Source organism: Bos mutus, chromosome 14 (genome assembly GCF_027580195.1).
Source record: "Bos mutus isolate GX-2022 chromosome 14, NWIPB_WYAK_1.1, whole genome shotgun sequence".
NCBI lineage: Eukaryota > Metazoa > Chordata > Mammalia > Artiodactyla > Bovidae > Bos > Bos mutus.
The window spans coordinates 8,202,797-8,228,767 of record NC_091630.1 but is presented as its reverse complement, the minus strand read 5'-3'; the positions used below and the strand labels follow the sequence as shown (position 1 = coordinate 8,228,767).

General features: G+C 41.2%; 1 protein-coding gene across 3 annotated transcripts in view; it reads right to left on the bottom strand.

Annotated features, from left to right (window-relative positions):
- OSGIN2 (oxidative stress induced growth inhibitor family member 2) overlaps nt 1-13,202 on the bottom strand; it is a 30,662-nt gene extending 17,460 nt beyond the window's left edge. The window contains exons 1-2 of one of the 3 annotated variants that reach the window (XM_070382924.1): nt 13,020-13,202; nt 2,132-2,286 (exon numbers count right to left, since the gene is read on the bottom strand). In XM_070382924.1, coding sequence (XP_070239025.1) covers nt 2,132-2,286; nt 13,020-13,063 — 199 coding nt within the window. In that variant the 5' untranslated portion in view covers nt 13,064-13,202. Of the gene's footprint in view, nt 1-2,131; nt 2,287-6,136; nt 6,407-12,780; nt 12,972-13,019 lie in introns of those variants that run through there. The other 2 variants (XM_070382926.1, XM_070382925.1) reach the window with 2 other exon arrangements.
- Nucleotides 13,203-25,971: the final 12,769 nt, after the last annotated feature.

The window sequence follows — 25,971 nt, the reverse complement described above, 5'->3', positions numbered from 1 at the left end:
AGGAGTTGGTGATGGACAGGGAGGCCTGGCGTGCTGTGGTCCATGGGGTCGCAGAGAGTCAGACACAACTGAACAAGTGAACTGAACTGAGTATCTGAGACAAAAAACCAAAAAGAAGTAACACGTGAAAGACTACACAAAAAGAATACAAACAAGCACTTCACAGAGAAATACACACACAAGCAGAATGCACCTCAAGTCCCAAAGACTTTCCATTCTTAACACCAAGAACCTGAGTATGTTATGTTACAAAGAAAAAGGACTTTGTAAATGTGATTAAAGTAAGGACCATGAGCTGGGGTAGAGTACCCTGGATTATCCAAGTGTGCCCAAACTAATCACACAAGTCCTTCGAAACAGTGACCCTTTCCCACCTGTGTTGAGGAGGAATCTAACTATGAAAGGTTAAAAGAAAAACAGCACTGCTAGCTTTGAAGATGTAGAAGTGGTTCAGGAGCCAAAGGAATACCAGTAGCCTCTAGAAACTAGAGGCTAGAAAAGCAAGGAAACATTCTATCTACCCTAGAGCCTCCAAAAGGAATGCAGCCCAGCTGATACCTTGATTTTAGTCCAGTGAGACCAGTGCTGGACTTCCATTCTATAGAACAGTCAGATAACACATTTATGTTATAAAAGCCACCAGGTTTGTGGTAATGTGTTCACAATAGAAAACCAATTACATACCGTAACTAGGACATTAGCCCATTATGGTGCTAGTGCCAGCAACAATGGCCCTATATACATAAGGTTAAGCCACTCTTTGGCTTGCTAAGGCCAAACAGGAACAAATTGTTTTGGGGGAACGTGAGGTGGGTGAGTAGGTACAGAGGACAGTTTTTCCTTTTGTAACCCTGCTATGGCCTAACCAGAAGAAGAAGACAGGCTTCCTTTACCTACTGCAAGATATCCAGAATAGAAAACCAGGTGGACATGCATGGGAAGTGGAGCACGGGGTTTGGTTTCTGGCACGGGACTGCTGCAGATGCTCTATCGGCTCCCTTACAGGAGAATCTAGTACAGAACTCCCTTCCTCCCCTCTTTCTTTCATTTATTTTGTCTCCTAGGGAGAGATGTCCAAATGCCAGTCAGAGGGCAGAAGTTTCCTCTGCATTAACTTTGAAACAGGCCATCAAAGAAACTAAGGAAGTTGTATGCCATCAAGGTTCATTACATCCCATAACTCCTTCCTTTAGCTTGGCTTCACACCGGAGTACTTGTCCACATTAATGAGTGCCTGCAATGCAGGAGACGTGGGTTTGATTTGTGGGTCAGAAAGAGCCCCTGGAGAAGGAAATGGCAACCCACTCCAGTCTTCTTGCCTGGAGAATCCCATGGACAGAGAGGAGCCTGGTGTGCTATAGTCCATGGGGTTGCAAAGAGTTACAGATGACTGAGTGACTAAACATACAACATACATACTGGGTTTGCCAAAAATTTTGTTCAGGTTTTTTTGCCTCATCTTCTGGAAAAACCTGATTGAACTTTTTGGTGAACCTAATACATAACAGGTAATTAAATACAGGCAATAAAACAAAACCATAAAATTATATAATTCTGAAGTAATCAGGTTTTATTAATAGCTTAACTTTTAATATCTTATATACCTCTCTATTGAGGTGGATGGATATATAATAGTAATAGGTGGTTAAAATATTATAAACATAACTGTAGAGTACTATAATGTTCTACTGAGTACTGACTACCAACATACACACGTTACTCAACTACTGAGTTTCCCTGTCTGTCCATACTTTACAACATCAGTGTGCTATAGGATTCTAAGGCACAATTCAATAATGTACATAGGAATCCTCTGTACAGGGTTCTAATAACACTGATTATCATCGTGACCATGACACTGTCATATAAGTAACATAACTGATAGACTACTGATGTTTTAAAATAATAGAGCAATCTCAGCCCTTCAATGAAAAAATGTTTCACTCTAATACAGAATCTAATGTCAGATAAACCAATTCCTCTTTCCAAAGACTTGGTTATTGGTTATCAGGCAACCTAAGAATACTTTTCAATACAATCCTATGGATTTGTGCTACATATAACCATACATTTATAAAGGTAGTAAGGATCATAACTGTAATTTTAAGAGATAAAAGGCAATAAAACTTACCTATTACTACCACAGGCAAAGTCACTGATGAATCTTCAAGTAAAGAAGTTTCTTCAACTAATGGCATAGCTTTAACGTTTTGCCCCAAATTATCACCAAAATATTGCACTAATGAATTTAAAATCTCTCCTTCAGTTTCAGTGTCACTGTAGTTTCTTTTAAAAGAAAAACATGGAACAAAAAACAACAGATATATAGTCAATATAGCCTTTATAAAAATCTGTCTCTATTCACTTTTTATTTAGGCCACAAAATATTCAACAGTTCCATAAAAGGAGAAAAGGAAATCCTTTTTATTAATGCTTTCAAATTAGCTTAGCTACATTTCAATGTACACCACTTTCTCAGAAATCCTAAATACAGTGGTCCCTTGCTATCCAGTGGGGGTTGGTTCCAGAATCCAGCCCCCAAACACCAAAATCCACGGATCCTTAAGTCCCTTTTATAAAATGGCATATTTTTGCATATAATCTACCTCCACCCGCCCACAGAATCCAAGCTGTCTCTAGATTAACTATCACCTAATACAATATAAATGCTATGTATGCAGTTGTCTTCATGCAGGAAATTCAAATTTTGCTTTTTGAACTTTTTCTTTCTCAAATATTTCCCATCTGTAGTTGGTTGAACCCATGGATGTAGAACCTGTGGATATGGAGGGCTGACTTTAGCTGCTGTCTCTTTAATGACTTGAAGGCAAGTTTTAAATAACAAGCTATTTTTAATGACCAAAGACACAGGACTGTATTAGGCATTTTTACAATTCTCTGACATCTCCTAGGACTGGAAAGTGTCTCCTTCACTTTTTTTTTTCCTTCCTCATTAATAAAAAGTTGTGTGCATTAGAGGCAGTATATATATATATACGTAGGCTTTCCTGGTAGCTCAGACAGTAAAGAATCTACCTTCAATGCGGGAGACCCAGGTTTGATCCCTGGGTTGGGAAAATACCCTGGAAAAGGGAATGGCAATCCACTCTAGTATTCTTGTCTGGATAATTCCATGGATAGAGGAGCCTGGCGGGCTACAGTCCAAGGGGTCACAAAGAGTTGGACATGACTGAACAACTAACACTTCCACTTTTCATGTGGAACAAGATAGCTACATACAGTATTATAAGGAAAAGTTACTGAACTTATATATTACAAATTGTGTGTTTTGGCTAAACAATAAGGTTTATACATCTTATTCTCAGAGATACTGAAAAGTGCAAAGATCTTAATGTTGATTTCCAATCTACCTTCTTTCCCAACTGCCTCCCAAGAAACTAGTTTTGGCATTCTGACACGTTCATGCAATAAATGGAGCATCCTTTGAGCACAGTTAATTTTCTGCATTATCCGAGATTACTTCAAAATAGAATTCCTGAGTTAAGAAACAGGCCAATTATCTGAAAGTTAACCTGAGTACTGACTAGTGGGTGAGTGTGGTTATTGCTATTCCCCAAATGACAAACATGGGAATCAATCAGTTATTTCACAAGACTCACTGATCCTAGGGGAGGAAGACAAATGGAAAGAATTAGGCAGAGAGCAATAATTTCTCCTTCCTGCTGCTGCTGCTAAGTCACTTCAGTCATGTCCGACTCTGTGTGACCCCATAGACAGCAGCCCACCAGGCTCCCCCGTCCCTGGGATTCTCCAGGCAAGAACACTGAAGTGGGTTGCCATTTCCTTCTCCAATGCAGGAAAGTGAAAAGTGAAAGTGAAGTCGCTCAGTCGTGTCCGACTCTTAGCGACCCCATGGACTGCAGCCTACCAGGCTCCTTCGTCCATTGGATTTTCCAGACAAGAGTACTGGAGTGGGGTGCCATTGCCTTTTCCTTCCTATAACCCTCCAATTTCCCAAACTACCCTTGGAAAGGGCAGAGTTCCCCCAGGATACACTAACAGCTTTCCTTCCCCCAATAATTGGACTTCCCTATCAATACATTGGCGCATTATTGCCAGAACAGATTTCATTTAATATGGCTACTCCTCACACTGCAAGGCTGCCCCTGGAAGAAACAACTTAAGATCAGTCATCCCTTTCAGATCATTTCATCTCTTATCATTGATCAGATCCAGATGTACTAGCTGTCTTGCCTTCTGCTTGACAACTTCTTGCTTGACGACTGAACTCAACATGAATGCATTATACTTGGGCTTGTCCCTCATACTTCTCCTAAATGTGTGTCAAGGACAGGTTCCTCAGCTTCCTTTGGATGCCTCTTTTTTCTTAATATATATACTTATATACTTTATTGAAGTATTCTTGACTTACAATGTTTCTGGTGCAGAGTCATTCAGTTTACATATACACATAGATTATTTTTGAGATTATTTTCTATTATAGGTTGTTACAGGATATTCACTATAGCTCCCTGTGCTATACAGTTAACCTTTGGGGCTTTTTGCATATCTATTTCTTTAAAATTAGAACTCTAGCATTCTATTCACACTAAGTCAAACAAGTGGAATCAAAACATCATAAATTTTTCAGTTAGGCAAAAATTCATGTTTTTTAAAAATATATATATTACATACTATTTAAAAGATTTTCTACTATGCTTGATAAACGTTTGAGAAAGAACATTAAAAAAAAAAAGATGGAATGGCAAAACTGGAAAACAAACTAAATGAAATCGTGGGAGAACTGAATGAAACACAAGAAGTGAAGCAAACTAGATAAAAGTAAAAAATCATCATGTAGTCCAGTAATTTTTAAACAAAGCTACTTATCAGAAACATATCTGGGGCTTTGGAGAAAAAAAGCAATATCTGGGCATTTGTATTTTTCAAAATATTCCAAGATAATTCTGATATGCATTTGGATTTTAAAAAGTGATTACAGGTTTTTCCATTAAATGGTAGGTTTGATGATATAGAATTCTATCAACTTTCTGTTGACGAATCATGATACAATGTTATTAAGTGAGTAACAGTTACATAATCAAAATAGTAAAAGATACTAATCAGTTTTCACAACCAATAGGGAGACAAAACATAAAAGAGTTGCAAGACAAAATGGGAACATGATTAACAATATAAAACAATTACATACAATATGAGGGATCAAAGAAAAGATATACCAATCTGAATGCAGAATTTCAAAGAATAAAAGAGATAAGAAAGCCTTCTTAAGGGAACAATGCAAAGAAATAGAGGAAAACAATAGAATGGGCAAGACTAGAGATCTCTTCAAGAAAATTAGGGATAACAAGGGAACATTTCATGCAAAGATAGGAACAATAAAGGACAGAAATGGTATGGACCTGACAGAAGCAGAAGATATTAAGAAGAGGCGGCAGGAATACACAGAAGAACTGAACAAAAAAGGTCTTAGTGACCACGACAAGCACGGTAGTGTAGTCACTCGCCTAGAGCCAGACATCCTGGAGTGGGAAGTCAACTGGGCTTTAGGAAGCATTACTACAAACAAAGCTAGTGGAGGTGATGGAAATCCTGCTGAGCTATTTAAAATCCTAAAAGATGATGCTGTTAAAGTGCTGCAGTCAAAATGTCAGCAAACTTGGAAAACTCAGCAGTGGCCACAGTATTGGAAATGGTCAGTTTTCATTCCAATCGCAAAGAAGGACAACGCCAAAGAATGTTCAAACTATTGCACAATTGCACTCATTTCACGTTAGAAAGGTAATGCTCAAAATCCTTCAAGTTAGGCTTCAACAGTATGTGAACCGAGAACTTTCAGATGTACAAGCTGGATTTAGAAAAGGCAGAGGAACCAGAGATCAAATTGCCAACAACCAATGGATCATAGAAAAAGCAAGTGTATTTCAGAACATCTACTTCTGTTTCATTGTGCTAAAACCTTTGACTGTGGTCATAACAAACTGGAAAATTTTTAAAGAAATAGGAATACCAAACCACCTTACCTGCCTCCTGAGAAATCTGTATGCAGGTCAAGAAGCAACAGTTAGAACTGGACATAGGACAACAAACTAGTTCAAAATAGGGAAAGGAGTACTTCAAGGCTGTCTATTGTCATCCTGCTTATTTAACTTACATGCAGAGCACATCTTGTGAAATGCTGGGCTGGATGAATCACAAGCTGGAATGAGGAGTGCCGGGAGAAATATCAATAACTTCAAATATGCAGATGATATCACCACAATGGCAGAATTGAAGAGGAACTTAAGAGCATCTTGATGAAGGTGAAAGAGGAGAGTGAAAAAGCTGGCTTAAAACTCAACATTCAAAAAATGAAGATCAGGGCACCTGGTCTCACCATTTCATGGCAAATAGATGAGGAAAAAATGGAAACACTGACAGGATTTATTTTCGTAGGTTCCAAGATCACTGCGGATGGTGACTGCAGCCATGAAATTCAAAGACGTTTGTTACTTGGAAGAAAGGCTGTAACAAACCGAGACAGCATGTTAAAAAGCAGAAACATCATTTTGCCCACAAAGGTCTGTATAATCAAAACTGTGGTTTTTCCAGTAGTCATGTACAGATGTAAAAGTTGGACCATAAAAAAGGCTAAGCGCCAAAGAACTGATGCTTTTGAATTGTGGTGCTGGAGAAGACTTTTGAGAGTCCCCTGATCAAGGGGATCAAGCAGGAAGATCAAACCAATCAATCTAAAGGAAATGAACCCTGAATATTCATTGGATGGACTGATGCTAAAGCTGAAACTCCAATACTTTGGCCACCTGATGTCAAGAGCTGACTCACTGGAAGACCCTGATGCTGGGCAAGACTGAGGGCAGGGGGAAAAGGAGGTGAAAAAGGATGAGATGGTTGGATGACATCATCAACTGAATGGACATGAATTTGAACAAACTCCAGGAGATAGTGAAGGACAGGTTAGTTTGGTTTGCTGAAGTCCACGGGGTTGCAAAGAGTCAGATACAACTGAGCGACTGAAATGAACTGAAATAGGGGGAACTGGGAAATACTTTTAAGACCTTTAATGAGATATAATTCACAAACATCACAAATTTCACCCTTTTATTTATTTTTTTTGCAAAGTCATACAGCATGTGGATCGTAGTTCCCTAACAGGGTTCGAACTTATGCCCTCTGTAGTAAATGCACGTTCTTAACCAATGGACCACCAGGCAAGTCCAAAATTCACTCTTTTAAAGTGTACAATTCAGGGTTCTAAGTATAGTCACAAGGTTTTGCAATCATTACCAATAACTCCAGAGAAATTTTACCATCCCAGAAGCAGACACTGCACTCATTAGCGCTCTGTCTTCACTCTTCCCTCCCCGCAGCCACTGGCAGCCACTAATCTACTGTCTTACCGCACGTGCCTACGCCGGAAATTTCAAATAAATGGGACCCGTCATCCATTATGTGGCCTTTGACATCTGAGTTCTTCCACTTAGCATGACCGCAAGGTTCACCCATGTTTTGGATGTACTGGTACTTCATTCCTTTCTAGGCCTAAATAATATTCCACTGTTTAGATACAACACGTTTTGTTTATTCATTCATGAGCTGATGAGTATCTGGATGATTTTCTCTTTTTAGCTATTACAAATATTCTATGAACATTTGTGTATAAACCTTTACATGAACGTATGTTATTTCTCTCAGGTATGTTCTTAGAAGTGCATGCAATGGCTGGCCCCTAGGTTTAACATCTTGAAGAATCGGCAAAGTGATTCCCAAGTGTGTACCATCTTATACTCCCACCAGTGATATGCAGGTTCCAACGTCTCCACATCCTCACCAGCAAGTGATTTTTTGTGTTTTGTATTTTAGCTACCTTAGCAGCTGTAAAGTAGCATCTCACTGCAGTTCTGATTACCATTTCTCAATGACTACTAATGTTAACCATCTTTTCATGTGCATATTGGCCATTTGTATTTCTTCTTCAGAGAGTAATTCAAATTAGTTGCCCACTGTCCAACTGGGCTGTTGTTTTTACTGCTGAGTTTTCAATACTATTTATATATCCTGGACATATGATTTGTTAATATTTTCTCCCATTTCGTGGGTTGTCTTTTCACTTTCTTTATATTGTCTTCTGAATCACAAGTTTTAATTTTTGATCAAGTCTATTTTTTTGTTGTTACTGTACTTTTGGTGTCATATCTAAGAAAGCTCTGCCTAATCTAAAATCACAAATCTGTTCTCCTCTATGAGCTTTATAGTTTTGGTTTTTACATTTATATCTTTCATCTATTAAGTTAAATTTTTTTACACGGTATGAGGCCGCAGTCCATTTCATTGTTCTTTTGTGGATATTCATCCGTGGCACTATTTGTTGAAACACTGTTATCTCCATTTGTCTTGGGATCCCACAGAAGTCAATTTACCACCAGTGAAGGGAATTATTTCTGGACTCTCAGTTCTATTCTACTGATCTATGTTTACCTTTATGCGTGCATCATACTCTCTTGATTATTGTTTCTTTGTAGTAACTTGTGAAATTAGGAAGTGTGAATCCTTCAACTTTGTTCTTTTCTCAAGAATGTCTTGGCTATTCTGGGTTCCCTGCAACTCCATGTGAGCTTTAGAGTCTTTCCATCAATTTCCAGGAAGGAAAAAAAAAAAAGGTAGCTAGGACTTTTATAGGATTACATTGAATTTGTATAGAAATTCAAGGAATATTGCCATCTGAAGAACACTAAGCTTTTCAACCCCTGAACATGGGATTCCTTATCATTTATTTAAGCCTTTCATTCTTCTCAGGGATGTTTTCTAACTTTCAGTGTACAAGTTTCACATTTCTTCTGCTAATTTCCAAATACTTCAATCTCTTTGATGCTAGTATAAACTGGATTGTTTTGTTAATTTCACTGTCAGATTGTTCACTGTTAGTATATAGAAATATAACAGATTATTGTATGTTGATCTTGGATTCTGTAATATCACTGAATTCATTTATTAGGTCTAGCAGGTTTTATGTGTATGTCTGTGTGTGGGCCTCAAGCAATTTGATACTAGCCTCTCTCAAGACTCAAGTAGAGTATGTGGATCCAAAGTCTTAACTTCTCTTAATTCTCCACTGAGTACAGGTGATTTGTTCTGATTTTCTACCATTGGTCATAAGTTTAACCTTTGTGTACCTAATCCATAATATTGGTATAAACTATTTGTAATAAACTTTCATGGTACTTGATAAATACTGGTTTAACACAGGCATGAAAAACTGAATCAAGAGATGAAATGAAAATAGGGTTCACTGAATTTACATAAAGCAGCAGTGAAACAAAGGCCTATTAGTAAGTATTCTTTGTAAAAAACTCAAAATCTAAATTATAAATTTAGTATTTCTGAACATATTTTACAGTATATGCATACCACATCACGGTCTAAGAACAGTGAAAATTTCCACTTTAGATATCCAATTTGCTGAATGTTTGTTCTGTTTAAAACAAATACTTATTTTGAGTAATAAAAATATCTACTTTTCCTTTATTCGGGGCAATAAATTAGAAAATATAATTAAATTTTAGGAAACAGTAAAGAACAGCACTTTATCCATATGCAAAAAGTTACCCTATTGTTAGGCATCAAGTTAGACGACTATTTGAAATTTAAGATGATTTTACATGCCTTCCATGTTTTGTTTTTGAAACATTATGATCCAAAGTCTCAAAACAAATTAAAAGGATGGCCCAGGTAACTTATATGCGGAGTACATCATGAGAAACGTTGGACTGGAAGAAACACAAGCTGGAATCAAGATTGCCAGGAGAAATATCAATAACTTCAGATATGTAAATGATACCACCCTTATGGCAGAAAGTGAAGAGGAACTAAAGAGCCTCTTGATGAAAATGGAAGTGGAGAGTAAAAAAGTTGGCTTAAAGCTCAACATTCAGAAAACGAAGATCATGGCATCCGGTCCCATCACTTCATGGCAAATAGATGGGGAAACAGTGGAAACAGTGTCAGACTTTATTTTGGGGGGCTCCAAAATCACTGCAGATGGTGACTGCAGCCATGAAATTAAAAGACAGTTACTCCTTGGAAGGAAAGTTATGACCAACCTAGATAGCATATTCAAAAGCAAAGACATTACTTTGCCAACAAAGGTCCGTCTAGTCAAGGCTATGGTTTTTCCAGTAGTCATGTATGGATGTGAAAGTTGGACTGTGAAGAAGGCTGAGTGCCAAAGAATTGATGCTTTTGAACTGTGGTGTTGGAGAAGACTCTTGAGAGTCCCTTGGACTGCAAGGAGATCCAACCAGTCCATTCTGAAGGAGATCAGCCCTGGGATTTCTTTGGAAGGAATGATGCTAAAGCTGAAACTCCAGTACTTTGGCCACCTCATGCGGAGAGTTGACTCATTGGAAAAGACTCTGATGCTGGGAGGGATTGGGGGCAGGAGGAGATGGGGACGACAGAGGATTAGATGGCTGGATGGCGTCACTGACTCGATGGACGTGAGTCTGAGTGAACTCCGGGAGTTGGTAATGGACAGGGAGGCCTGGCGTGCTGGGATTCATGGGGTCACAAAGAGTCGGACACGACTGAGCGACTGAACTGGACTGAACTGAACAAAAGACTTTTCTCACATCTAGCAATACTTTTCTAAATGATCATTCAAACTACAATGAAACGTTTTACTACCTGAGTTTAAACTTTGGAAGCATAAGCTTAGACTGTTACCAAATTGATACTACTATAAGAAAAACTGCTAAGTGTTAGTCCCTCAGTTGTGTCCAACTCTTTGCAGCCCCACAGACTGTAGCTCACCAAGCTCCTCTGTTCAGGGAATTCTCCAGGCAAAAATACTAGAGTGGGCAGCCATTCCTTTTTCAAGGGGATCTTTCCCAACCAGGGATCGAACCCAGCGTCTCCTGCATTGCAGGCAGAATCTTTACCATCTGAACCACTAGGGAAACCCAAAACAATGTCCTAAAGTCACAAATGAAGCTACTCTTCATCTTCCAGAACAGTAAGTTTTCTTCCTCTGAAAGTTAGGAGACAACTTTCTCACAGTCCTTATCCTTTCAGATAAAAGACAAGATCCAAAATGTAGACATTATCACAATTGGTTTTAAAATGCATTCCTAATGAAATTGCTCCCCGCAAAAAATAATATTAGTAAATTATAAACCTTTTCCTAAGGAAATGTTTTAAATATTAAATATTTTCTGTTAAAAATTTTATATAAGAGCTGTTTATGCAATGAAAATATGGTTTATCAACCACAATTTTTATCCTTTGGCTAGCAGGCTTGTTTTCTTTTCTCTCTCAAGATCAAACTACAGCAAATACCTTGTTTTCATCTCCTCCTCCAAATTTCTGTACAAAGAGGTAAGCATATGATATCCACTACCTAGAGTTAGTTGAATGGCCATGAATCCCACGCCATGTCCTTAGAATTCAACTGTATTAAAAGGTGTCAAAAAGTTTTCGGACAGTACCTTCTAAAGGGCATATTATTTTCTCAAGGGCTTCAGTCTAACAAGTTTTCACTAGGAGAACTTGTTTTCTAGAATTCTCCAAAGGGTACCTGATACTCTCAAATCACTGTCAGGTAGGTAACAAATCTGCCTAGCATTTAAAATTCAGCAGTTTATTACATAAAATAATTTCTAATATCCAGAATTTAGAGACTCCTACAAAATTCACTGAGATGGAGGGCAAATCTGGATTACTGAGCTATTACAACAGGAATTCTGAGTTTTCTCTGTGCCTAACACCCAACTTTTGCAATTTGGTGAAGCCTCTGGACCTCTTCTTTGAATATTATTATTAAACATATAATAGGATTTACAAGGAAGCTAAAAAGTAAACATGGAATATGTCTTTATGTACTCCTCCACTATATTAAATAACCAGTATAGTGACGCAAAATAACTAGTGTAATCTTGAAGAAATAAACAGTATTTCTAGGTATCTGCAACAACCAGTGTGGCATGAAAACATCTGTGATTTCTACTGATGACCAAGTCACAAATACTACTGTGGCTTACTGCTTATGTTCACAATTGAAGAACATAGATTTTGGTTAAAGTTGAGTGAAAATGCCTAGTACCATTCTATACATTCAAGTTCATGATCCATCTAAAGTCTATATATGCACCCCAATTAACTCGATCAGAATCTCATATTTTACAAAAGAAGTTTTGCTTATCATCATCCTAGCACATTTGCGTATATATAAAGCAAAGAATTTTATGAAAGTCTTCGTTAAGTTTAACTTGGCTTCAGGACAAGGTTAAAACTAGTTTCCAGTTGTTTTAGGTCTTTCTATAACTGAATGAGACGTTAGCCAATTGGGCTCGACCTCGTGCATTCACTTTCATTTTAAAACGTATCATCTGTATCAACCCTAAAAACGGTCCCCATAATGTAGGTCAAGAATCGTTTCACATGTTTCAAATTTCTACAATATGCCTGACTTACATGGACTAACATCTTAAAAGTCAGAAACCTATTTGTACCTAGAGCATCACATTTTAAACATTAACTCCCTGCCTCCCTTCAACCCAGTAACTTAGGTTATCAGGTTTTTTTTAACAGAAAAAAAAAAAGTTTAAGATGCGGGTGTTACATTTCTATGATATACGTGACTTAACAAGGACTAACATCTTAAAAGTCAGAAACCTATTTGTATACCTAGAGCATCACATTTTAAACATAAGTCCCTGCCTCCCTTCAACCCAGTAACCTAGGTTATCAGAATGTTTTTACAGTTAAAAAAAAAAAATGTTTAAGATGTCGGGGCGGGGGTACCTCAGAGCCTTCACTGAAACTTCGCTCTCTCGTAAAGTCTCGGTTCGCAGAGGCTCGGGGCCGCGCCGTCACGCGCACGGCCCAGGGCGAGGAGGAGCGGACGCCGGACGGGCCCGAGGAGCCGAGGCGGGAACGCGGCCGAGCGGGGCGGCCTCGGCATCCCCCTCAGCGTCGTCCCCGAGTCCCCGCCCGCGCGGCCCGGCCGGGCGCAGCCCACCCGCCCCCGCCCGGGAAGTCACCTGAAATGAGCGGCCAGGGAGCAGCGGCAGCACCACACGGGCATCGGGGGCGGCGCCCCAGGCGCCCGAGCGCGACCGCCTCCCGCGGCGGGATGGCCCGGTCGGGGCGCCCGCCGGGTCGCGGGGGTCCTCGGGGCGCCCCGCGCTTCGCCGTGGTCGCGGCCGCCGGAAGCTGCGGCGCGGCGGCGGCGGCCGGGCTCTGAGGCGGCGGCGGCGGCGGCGGCCCGGGGCCCGCCTCAGGGGAGCCGCTTCCGCTCCGGGCCGCGGGTGGCCGAGGTCTCCGTGCGCCGCTGTGGGGGCGGGACACGGGGGAGGGCGCGCGGCGACGGCGGCGGAGGCCGGCGTGCTCCTCCTCGCAGGTGCGGCGGAGGCCGAGGCCCGCGATTGGCGCAGCCGCGCCCGGGGCCGGCCGGGGGCCGGGCCTGACGACGCGCTGGGGCGGCTGGGGCTGCGCCGAGGTCCGGGCACCGCGGCCGGCCTTCTGGCGTCTGTCCGGCTGGGCCCGGGGCCAGTTACCGGGGAAGAGTGGGCGCTGCTCGCCCCGGCGGCCGGCCGGTCCGCGGGAAGCGCCGGCGGGCCTCGCGGCCTCTGCGGCCGGCGCGCCCCGGGGTCTGCAGTCAGGCCGCGCCGTCCTCTCGCCGAGGGCGCCCGGGGACACCGCGACTCCCGCTCCACGAAAACCGTTTATTTTTTTAAGCGCTTTCCTCGCGCCGGGCCCGGGGCCAGCCACCCGGAGCTGCTGCGCGCCCGCTTTCCGCTCTGGACCCGGCCTCACGGTCGCCTGGGAGAGCTTGGCGAACGGAGAGGGCCCGGGTCCCCAGCCCCCGGTTCTGGTGGGGGGCGTCGGGCGTCCCCGCCGAGGTCCCCCTTCCTTAATAAGTAAGTGGTGATGCTGCTAAAAAATATGGTTGCTCGGCCCTGCCCCAGATTCAGGAACTCGGTGTGTTTTATTTCAGTCCCTCCGAGTGATTATAATGCAGGAAATGGTTAAGAGAGGTACCGAGTAATGAGTGCCCCGTATTCGGTATTTTGAAGAAACGAACACGGGACGAAACCCGGGCAAAGTGCTTGATTGCATATACTGTTATCTGGGAGACGTCATTGGATCACTCCTTCCAAAAAGTGCTGAATATTTTTGCAGTTAAAATCTTGGATGCAGAAGCTTCTGTTTTTAAATACTTTAAGTTCTCAATTTTTGCTGAATGTCGTCATGAACAAACCCGGACTTAGCAGGTATTTTAGAGTCTGTGGCGCTTAAAAGGGAATTTTAGGACTCAGCCTCCCTCCAGGATTATATAATCTAAGATAATATTCATATATATATATTCGTTTTACTGTTTATTTTTACTTTAGTGTTTCAGAAAGTTAAGCATAACTTTTCTGTTGACAGTCACATTACCCTTTTAAAGAACTAAATTTGTAAAAGCTATGCCAATCCTGAGAGTTGAAATATGAAGGTTTATGAGTACTTTTGTATACTTTTTTCTTTTCTTTATGCCTTTTGAGTTTTCTTGCAGTATCTTCAGGTGAAATAATAAAGTGGGCATATCAAATTTTAGCCTTAATCAGGCTTGTATTTAAACCTTAGTAACTTGCTATCATGGTTTACACTTGATAAGAGCTAATGATTAAACCAGGTCACAATAATTACATAGAGGATTTTTCTTATAGCAAATAAGGCACATCAGAGTTTTTGTGTTTTTGAAATTGTAGGTGAGGTACTATTTAAATATAAAATTCTGGTTTGATGAGGTTGTGGGGCAACAGACTCAGATACTGCTGGTGAGAGTATAAATTAGTATGTGATCCCAAACTCCCGTATCTGCGGAGTAGTCTCTCAGCCTCCTTCAGCAGGTGTAGTCACACATTTAGGGTGGGACTCATCTCACACGGGCATCCATTCCAGTCAGCGGTACCTTCTGGGCTTGCTAAACCCTCCTTATTGGTATATAATATACCAGTATTTTATACATTAAGTTATGGAATCTGCCTGCCAAGCAGGAGAAGCATGTTTGATCCCTGGGTCAGGAAGAGCCCCTGGAGAAGAAAATGGCAGCCCACTTCGGTATCCTTGCCTGGAAAAATCCCAAGGACAGAGGAGCCTAGCAAGCTATTGTCCATGGGTTTGCAAAGAGTCGGGTACAATTTAGTCACTAAACAACAACATGGGTTAGATTACAGTATAATAGTTAAAAGGACTGTGTGTATTGGAATCTTCGCTGTGCTGGCAGTGTGATCTTGGGCAAGTTCCTCAGCATATCTGGGCTTTGGTTCCGCATCTCTAAAATGAGATAATACTTAGTTCATTGGTTGTAAGAACTAAATTCACAAATACTTATAAGGCACTTCCCATAGGGCCTGGCATGTGTTAATCACTGAGGAAATGTTCTTTTTCATTATTATAAAAAATACTTTCACATTTTCTAAAATCAAAATTCCAGGACGTATTTGCCCTAATGTGATGTATCTGGAAATAGGGCCTGTAAAGAGGTAATTGAGGTTAAATGAGGTCATGAGTGTGGAACCCTAATCCGGATGGGTTTGTACCTTAGAAGAAGAGGAACTCTTGTTCTGCCAGAGGAGGACACAGGAGAGGGGGGCAAGCCGGCAAGAGAGCTCTCAGCAGGAACCGAATCAGTAGGCCAGAGGAGGACACAGGAGAGGGGGGCAAGCCGGCAAGAGAGCTCTCAGCAGGAACCGAATCAGTAGGCTTCTTGATCTCAGACCTTTGGCCTCCAGAACTGCCAGAAAATAAATGTCTGTTGTTTCAGCCACCCACAGTATGGCATTTTGTTACAGAGATAGTATGTTTGACATGTTTGTTTTGACTGACAAAGATAGTATGTTTTTACATTTTCTAGAAGCAAACAAAAAAATTGAATAGAAATTATTCAAAATAAACTGTTGCATTTCATATACTAGATAAACCTGCCCGTTGTTGTTCAGTCACTAAGTTGTGTCCGACTCTTTGCAACCCCATGGACTGCAGGACACAAATCTTCCCTGTCCTTCACTATCTCTCAGAGTTTGCCAAGACTCATGTCCATTGAGTCGGTGATGCCATCCAACCATCTCATCCTGTCGCCCTCTTCTCCTCCTGCCTTCAATGTGTCCAAGCATCAGGGTCTTTTCCAGTGAGTCAGCTCTTTGCATCAGGTGGCCAAAATATTGGAGCTTCAGCTTCAACATCAGTCCTTCCAATGAATATTCAGGCTTTATTTCTCTTAGGATTGACTGGCTTGATCTTCCTGCAATCCAGGGGACTCTCAAGAGTCTTCTCCAGCAACACAATTCAAAAGTATCAATTCCTTAGCACTTAGCCTTCCTTATGGTCCAGCTTTCACATCCATATGCGACTAGTAGAGAAACCATAGCTTTGACTATACAGCCCTTTGTTGTCACAGTGATGTCTCTGCTTTTTAATACGCTGTCTAGGCTTGTCATAGCTTTCCTGTCAATGGATCATATCATATGCTTGGTAGTGTAACACTCAGAGGGGTCTAGAACATATTCTACACAGTTCCCTCCTTTACAGAAACTCTGGGAAGTTCAGATGCCTTTCAGATGTCTTTATCCTTAAGCCCAGTGATACTTTTTAGTACAGAGAATACCTCTGTTTAACTATCAGTTTGGATTTTCATCAACTCCATTCTCTACCTGGGCTTCTCTTGTGGCTCAGCTGGTAAAGAATCTGCCTGCAATATGGGAGACCTGGCTTCAATCCCTGGGTTGGGAAGATCCCCTGGAGAAGGGAAAGGCTACCCCCTCCAGTATTCTGGCCTGGAGAATTCCATGGACTATGCAGAGTCAGACACAACTGATTGACTTTCACCATTCTCTATCTAGATGGCAGTTTAAAAAAAAAAAAAAAAAACGCTTCCCTGAATACACAGAAAATTGGGGACTTACTGATACTGAGGACTTAGGATGGTGTTTGTTCCTGCAGTTTGAATTCAGGGGATTAGAAAATTCTATACCAAGAAGGCTGCTTGCTAAAAATACAATTTATTTTTGTGATTATTGTAGCAGTCACATTCAGTTATAGAGAATAGAACTCATGAAATTCATTCTACCTCTTAATCTCTTAAGAATGAGAAGACTTTTTACAGGATATTGCAGAATCATAGGAAAGCTGAAGACACATAGGTAGAATTATGAGAAAAGTACCCAAAATCACATTGTAAGAGCAGTTCACTGTTAAGGAGACAGGATTTCCCCTTCTACCCTTCTTGTATCCTTGGGGCTGTTGTTGGTAAGTTGTGTCTGACTCTTTAACAACCCCATAGAGTAACCCGCCAGGCTGCTCTGTCCATAGGATTTCCCAGGCAAAAATACTGGAGTGGGTTGCCATTTCCTTCTCCAGAGGATCTTCCTGACACAAGGATGGAACCTGTATTGGCAGGCAGGTTCTTCACCACTGTGCCACCTGGAAAGTCCTCCTTCCACTTAGTTAAAGGCTTATCCAACAGTACTGAACAGTAGTCAGAGACAAAATATGTCAGAAAAGATAATTCATACAGAATTAACTGAGGTTTACAACATCAGAAGTTTTTAGAATAAACAGAAAAAAATGATTGAAGGAAACATAAAAAGTTCAGAGCTAAAGGGAGACATGAATCTGCAAATGCTTAAGATTACTGAGCCACTAGGGAAGCCCCATACCGAGGTTTCAGTTCAGTTCAGTTCGGTCGCTCAGTCGTGTCCAACTCTTTCAGATCAGATCAGTCCCTCAGCCGTGTCTGACTCTTTGCGACCCCATGAATCGCAGCACGCCAGGCCTCCCTGTCCATCACCAACTCCCAGAGTTCACTCAGACTCGTGTCCATCGAGTCAGTGACGCCATCCAGCCATCTCATCCTCTGTCGTCCCCTTCTCCTCCTGCCCCCAATCCCTCCCAGTATCAGAGTCTTTTCCAATGAGTCTACTCTTCATATGAGGTGGCCAAAGTACTGGAGTTTCAGCTTTAGCATCATTCCTTCCAAAGAAATCCCAGGGCTGATCTCCTTTAGAATGGACTGATTGGATCTCCTTGCAGTCCAAGGGACTCTCAAGAGTCTTCTCCAGCACCATGGTTCAGAAAAAATACCGAGGTTTACTAGATGTCAAATAAGATTGTCAATCACAAATTGGGAACCACAAATTGACACTTACCATGGGTGCTTGCCAACTACCTCTATAAGGATTAAATTATGCACCACTGAAGCTGCTGACCTCCAACACCCCCTGAAGGAACTCAGGGTGGAGAGTAGAAATGAGGCAATCTGTGCTTCTGGAAACTGGCAAGACAGGTCTTCGGATAGTTAGGTATTCTCAAGAACTGGTTTTATGAGCTCAGTTCTTGTATCTCTTCATATCTAGAAAAGCACTAAAATCCTTCATAGTGACAACTGTTTCTCATGACCAACAAAACTTCACGAGATCAGCAGAAACTTTTAAAACAAAAAAAGTGTGCTTATTTACATGTACTTCCTCTTTATCCTATATCCTATGTCCTAAAGATATACTATCTTTCCTCCCTCCCTCTTTGGAACAGTTTCTTAGAGCTATCTGTGGTGCTGTTTCCTGGGCTACCATCTTAATTTGCCCCAAATAAAACTTAGCTCACAACTCTTACACTGTGCAATTTTTTAAGTTGAGTTATGGCTACCATGAAGGGACCCAGAGCAGGCTTCCCTCCTTCCTTTGCCTGAACTCTACGAGGAACCAGAGCCTTAATACCAGCAGTGGCCCCTTGAGCCCATCCACCTCCTCAGGGAGTCCAGGTGAATTTGGGTAAGTCTCCTAGTTCTTCGATCTCCTCTTCTGGTTAAAGATCCTGAGTTTTATTTGGTGGTAGAGCAAGTTATCTGCCCCCCTTCCAGTTGGAAGATACTGAGGGGGGCAGTTGAAGTGTCCTGGGGTATACCTACCCAGGGTCTGTATAGTGGGTGGAGCTTGCCTGAAAGATACTGAGGAATACCCAACCAGTTGAAAGATACTAGGTATGGCTCAGCCAAGGAATACTCGCTCAATTGGAAGATACTGTGGGGTGGGGCTGGTTGAAAAATATCAGAGTTTTCTCAGTTGTAGGAGACTTGAGTAGTCTTGCCTGAAGTGCTTAGGTAAGAGGCTGATCTGACACTTTTCCTCAGTTTGGCTGCCTTCATAGAATTTGTTGGGATAAAAGTGAAGATATTACATGAGAGCTTTGCTCCCAGCTGGTTAGGGCTTTCCCTGGTGACTGAGAAATTCATGGGAGTGGTGGAGGCCAGGTCCTCATACCATGCAGTGGTCCCACATGGAAACCCACTCATTAATTAAACTACTTTCTCATCTGAGGGCTGCAGATAAGAACTGGCCATTCAGCGATCTGAGTACCCATGGTGGTCTTAGACGGCCAGAGGGAGAGTCCATGACGTGTAAGACAAAGTGAAATGTCTCTGGGGTGACGCCTAGAGGAGGTAAACTCACCAGCAGTACACAGGCCCACCACACAATTTCACTAGCGAATTATATCCCTAACGAATTCAACTTAAAATGGGAAATAAAATCTCTCAAAGACAGAAATGAAAGTTGTCAGAAAGTCAACCTTCGACTGACATCCCAGCCAGACTCACATACAATACGTAGGCAGTTCATCCTTACAAGTACTGAGTTCATTGGGAAAATTATACTAAAGGAAATTTCAATCTAAAGTGAGCCAAATTGGGGTTCTTTGATATTCTACAATTGCTATTTTTGCATGCACAGTTAGAAAAGGCCAACCATAAGATCAGACAGAGTGAACGGAATGCTTACTTTGATTGGTATCTAGAATCTTCTAAAAGAGGAAACGATAGAGTAATTTCTCTGCAGGAAACCAACAAGAAATTGCTTGAAACTATATCAGAGCTAAAAAGGCCACAAACCCTGACCCCGTCTTCTGCTCTGCTCCTCCTATGCCCTCATCTATCTGAGCTCCCTGGTCCAGGTGCTTCCTCCTCTCAGCCTCCTGCTGCTCCCCTTCCCTCAGAAAAGGAGAGTAAAAAATCAGGAGTAATTATAGCTCCCTTTAAGGAGACACCTATTACAGGGAGAGGTAAGCCATCTTTGGGGATCACCTATACAGCCTGGACCAGAAGAGAATTTAGAGCCTTAGCTAAAGACTTTCCTGATCCAGTCAGGATCCATTGGGATAAGAAATTTGAATTAACCATCCGGACCTATGAGCCCAGGTTTTCAGATCTATACCAACTAATATAGCTATTCGTTTTTGAAAGCAAACCAAGGGAATGGGTGGAGAAAGCAGGTTGGAAACACCCCTTAATGGACTTTGAATCACATAATCCAGAGGCTTGAAATGAATGTAAGGAATTAGCTCAGAAATTACTTGATCTTATCCCAGAACTTTTCTCTAAAACTGTAGACTGGACAAAGATTTCAACAATGTAAGCAAAATCCAGCTGAATCAATTCCAGACTGTTAGGAGAGATTTGAAAAAAACTTTTAAGCAATGTTCTGGCTTGACACCTGAGTCATTCTCTAACCATAAAATTGATCTTTTGCTCAACTCCACCTTTTTAGATGGTTTGGATAAGAATTTAGCCACTCTGATCAAAAGACACTATCTAGGTTGGTCTACATTACATACCAATACCCTTGTTACACTGGCTGACCAACTTTCCAAAACCATTAAAAAGAAAGAAAAGGGGTTATTTGCAAAATCATGAACCTTCAACTGTGCCAGTTAAGTACCTACGATCAATCCAAGGTCAACCAACCCCCATTTATTTCTCAACTGAGAGCAAAACAAGAAGTTTGTTTTTACTGCAGAAACCCAGCATATCAGAAAATGAACTGTGAGTTAAAAAGAAGCCTAGAAGCAAACTCGGTTTTAGATCGGAGTTTCGAGTTAAACAAGAATAGGGCTACTCCCAGGGAACCTAAAGAGTCTTTCCCCTTCTCTCTTAACACCTTGGGAGAAGTAGAAATGATTATACAAGGAGAAGCAATGAAAGCCATAATACATAGGGGCCGCCTCTTCAGTTTTGAAGTGAAGTGAAGTCACTCAGTCATGTCCAACTCTTTGCAACCCCGTGGACTGTAGCCTATCAGGCTCCTCTGTCCATGGGATTTTCCAGGCAAGAGTACTAGAGTGGGTTGCCATTTCCTTCTCCAGGGATCTTCCCCACCCAGATATCTTGGTCTCCCGCATTGTAGGCAGATGCTTTTACCGTCTGAGCCACTACCAAAATTAAAGGCTCTCTTCCTCAGAGTAATACCTTGGAGATGGTAGGGGTTTCTAATGTGCCTATTAAGGTTATTTAATCATTACCTTTAGAATTGTACTTAGGTGAACTTAAAAGAAGATACTCCTTTCTCCTAGTAGGAAATGCTCCTGTTTCCCCAATAGGTAAAGACCTATTGGAAGCTTATGAAGCCCATATTTCTTTGATTCCTAAGGGAGAGATGTTTCTAGATCTAAAGGATCAAGCAGACTTCCTTCATCATATAATGTTTGTGACTCATGATGAGGATGGCACTGAACAAGACAACTTGCCAGGCTTAATACCTAAAGAATTATGAGCACTTGCTTCTACTGACATTGGATGAATACATTCCACATCCCCTATTCAAATCACTGTAAGCCCATGCCCAGTATTCGTCTGTATCCATTAAGGCAGGAGGCTGTAGAAGGAATAAAACCTTTAACGTCAGCTTACATTGAGAAGGGGCTTCTTGTGCTTTGCACCAGCCCTTGTAACACTTCCATTTTGCTAGTTAAAACACCAAATGGCAAGCATTGAAGATTTGTACAGGACTTGAGATCTAGCTCAGTTAATAAAGAATCGCCTGCAATTCAGGAGATCCTAGTTCAATTCTTAGGTTGGGAAAATCCGCTGGAGAAGGGATAGGCTACCCACTCCAGTAGTCTTGGTCTTCCCTGGTGGCTCAGGTGGTAAAGAATCCGCCTGCAATGTGGGAGACCTGGGTTTGATCCCTGGGTTGGGAAGATCCCCTGAAAAAAGGAATGGCTACCCATTCCAGCATTCTAGCCAGGAGAATTCCATTGACTGTATAGTCCATGGGGTTGCAAAGAGTCAGAATGACTGAGCAACTTGACTTCACTGAGATCTATCAATGCTATTATTATCCCTCAGGATTCTATAGTGCCAAGCCTTCACACTTTACTGTCCTACATTCCAAAAAAGAGTGACTTCTTTTCAGATAGATCTCTGCAGTGCTTTTGTTAGTGTTCCTGTACATCCTGATGACCCCTGTCTTTTTTACTTCTCTTGGAAGGAATAACAATATACATGGACTGCAATGCCACAGGGCTATGCTGAGAGCCCCACTTACTTCTCTCAGATATTAAAAGCTGATCTAGATGACTAGACTTTCCTCATAAGTCAGTGTTGATACAATATGTAGATAATTTACCTCTGTGTTCAAACTCTTTGTTAAACAGCCAGCAAGACATTCTGTATTTACTCCAAAAGCAAGTGGTAAAGGGACATAAAGTGTTCAAAGAAAACCTGCAATACCATAAGACTAGAGTAAAATATTTAGGACGTAGCATCTCTAAAAAAGAACTGTTAATTGATGTGGATAGAGTTGAAAGGCCTTCTAGTCTTCCCTGCCCTGAAGACAAAAAGACAATTAAGGGTGTTTTTAGGACTTGCAGGTTACTGCAGGAAATGGATCCCCAATTTTTTTTTTAATTGCTCAGCCATTGTATAATCTACTTGAACGAGACCAATCTGAACCTCTTTGCTGGAAAGTAGAGCATTCTGAAGGCAAGGAGACTTTAAAAGAATTTTTGACCAAGGCCCCAAATTATGATCGACCCTTTTCCCTCTCTGTTCTTGAGCAAAAAGGGATTGCATTAGGAGCACTTACCCAGCAACATGGTGGTTACTGCTGACCTAGAACATTAGAGCCAACAGCTAGATTCGGTTGCAAGCACCACCCTCTTGTTTCCAAGCTGTCACAGCAACAGCTAGGCTGTGTTAAACCAGAGAAGAAATACTCATGAGTCACCCTCTTACTGTCTTTGCTCTTCACATTACTAAACTCTTATCACACACAACATTATGCAGCAAGTTGATTAACTTCCCATGAGATTATCTTGCTCTTGCCAAATGTAACTTGACACAGATGCAGCAAGCTTAATCCAGCTACCTTGCTATCGGAAGAATCAGATGTCAATGATGAAAAAATATATATGATTATGTTGTTTTAACTGACAATTTTTTTTACCTCCCAGGATTGATCTCTGAGAAAGCCCTATTGATAATCCTGATTTCATATTATTCACTTATGGTTCATATTTGCAAGGACTTCATGAAAAGTACCAGGCTGGTTATGCTGTTGTTTTTCCAGTATAAATCCTGGGGAGTAATCCCTTACCTAACATCTCTTTTGCCCAACAGACCAAATTAATAGCACTAACAAGAGCCTGCCAGTTGGCAAAGGGAAATCTGTTAACATTTACACTGACAGCCACTACAGTTTTGGGGTAGCACATGATTTTCTCATTCTTTGGAAACAAAGAGGATTTCTAACATCCTCGTTATTATTCAGTCGTTCAGTCCTGTGTGACGCTTTGCAACCCCATGGACTGCAGCATGCCAGGCTTCCCTGTCCTTCACCATCTTCCTGAGTGCGCTCAAACTCATGTCCATTGAGTTGGTGATGTCATCCAACCATTTCATCTTCTGTCATCCACTTCTTCTCCCGCCTTCAATCTTTCCCAGCATCAGGGTCTTTTCCAATGAGTCAGTTCTTCGCATCAGGTGGCCAAAGTATTGGAGCTTCAGCTTCAGCATCAGTCCTATCAATAAATATTCCAGGTTAATTTCCTTTAGGATTGAATGGTTGGATCTCCTTTATGTCCAAGGGACTCTCAAGAGTCTTCTCCAACACCACAGTTCAAACACATCAATTCTTCGGTGCTCAGCTTTCTTTATGGTCCAATCTCACATCCATACACGACTACTGGAAAAACCATAGCCTTGGCTAGACGGACTTTTGTTGGTAAAGAGATGTCTCTGCTTTTTAATATGCTGTCTAGGTTGGTCATAGCTTTTCTTCCAAGGAGCAAGCGTTTTTAATTTCATAGCCACAGACAACATCTGCAGTGATTTTGGAGCCCAAGCAAGTAAAGTCTGTCACCGTTTCTACTGTTTCCCCATGTATTTGCCATGTTCTTTCCTGCATAAAAATTAAAAGCCATCTTGGTAAAACCTTAAACAAGGCCTTCTAGGGGGAAGCTCAGATTTCCCTGTGTCTTTCAGACATAAATGTTCTATCTGATCTTCCTCAGTTCTTCTATTGTGTGTTTGTTCCTATTAGGCCTAGAAGAGGTCTTTTTTTTTTTTTTTTTTCATTCTTAATGGATTGCATCTCTGTTGAGATATAATTTATTGTTAGCCAAATGATGGATCCTTTTAGAATTAGAGGAACTAACAAATTATTAAGTCTAGAGTGCTCTTGTTGCAAACAATTGTATTGTTGGTACTTGCAAAACAAAAGTCAAACTACCCTAGGAACTTATTTTAAGAAGGAAAAAAACCAGTTTAGGAAGCTTCATTGTGGCCTTCGGCTCAGGCGACCTTACAGATGCTAATAAGAACAATTAAGAATATCAACAAAAAACCTTTAGAGAAAGAGAGTCTAGCTATTATTTCAATGAGGTAAAAAAAAAAAAAAATTAAGGAGTTACCACAAATGAATAAAAATCTTTGGATGGTTACTTAAAATGGCATAAATAAAATAGACATCTGTGTGATTAAAACAAGACTTGGTTTTAATCAAGACAGTGATTTTTTTGGAGCCCAAGAAAATAAAGTCTGTCACTGTTTCCATTGTTTTTCCACCCATTTTCCATGAAGTGATGGGACTGGGTGCCATGATCTTCGTTTTTTGACTGTTGAGTTTTAAGCCAGCTTTTTCACTCTCCTCTTTCAGCTTCATCAAGAGGGTCTTTAGTTTCTCTTTGCTTTCTGCCATTAGGGTGGTATTATACCTGAGATTATTGATATTTCTCCTGGCAATCTTGATTCCAGTTTGTCCTTCTTCCAACCCAGCATTCTGCATGATGTACTCTTTATGTAAGTTAAATACTCAGGGTGACAATATACAGCCTTGACAGACTCCTTTCCCCATTTGGAACCAGTCATTGTTCCATATCCGGTTCTAACTGTTGTTTCTTGACCTGCAAACAGGTTTCGCAGGAGTCAGGTAAGGCGGTCTGGTATTCCTGTCTCTCAAAGAATTTGCCACAGTTTGTTGTGATTCACATGGTCAAAGGCTTTAGCACAGTCAATGAAGCAGGAATAGATGTCTCTCTGGAATTCTCTCGCTTTTTCCATGAACCAGCGGATATTGGCAATTTAATCTCTGGTTCCTCTGCCTTTTCTAAATCCAACTTGAACATCTGGGAGTTCTTGGTTCTTGTACTGTTGAAGCCTAGCTTGGAGAATTTTGAGCATTACTTTGCTAGCGTGTAAAATGAGTGTAATTGTGCAGTAATTTGGACATTCTTTGGCATTCCCTTCTTTGGGACTGGAATGAAAACTGACCTTTTTCAGTCCTGTAGCCACTGCTGAGTTTTCCAAATTTGCTGGCATATTGACTGCAGCACTTTCACAGCATCATCTTTTAGGATTTGAAATAGCTCAACTGGAATTCCATCACCTCCACTATGTTTGTTTCTAGTGATGCTTCCTAAGGCCCACCTGACTTCACATTCCAGGATGTCTGGCTCTATGAGAGTGATCACACCATTGTGGTTATCTGGGTCATTCTTTTTTGTATAGTTCTTCTGTGTATTCTTGCCACCTCTTCTTGATATCCTCTGCTTCTTTTAGGTCCTTACCATTTCTGTCCTTTATTGTGCCCATCTTTGCATGAAATGTTCCCTTGGTATCTAATTTTCTTGAAGAGATCTCTAGTCTTTCCCATTCTGTTGTTTTCCTCTATTTCTTTGCAT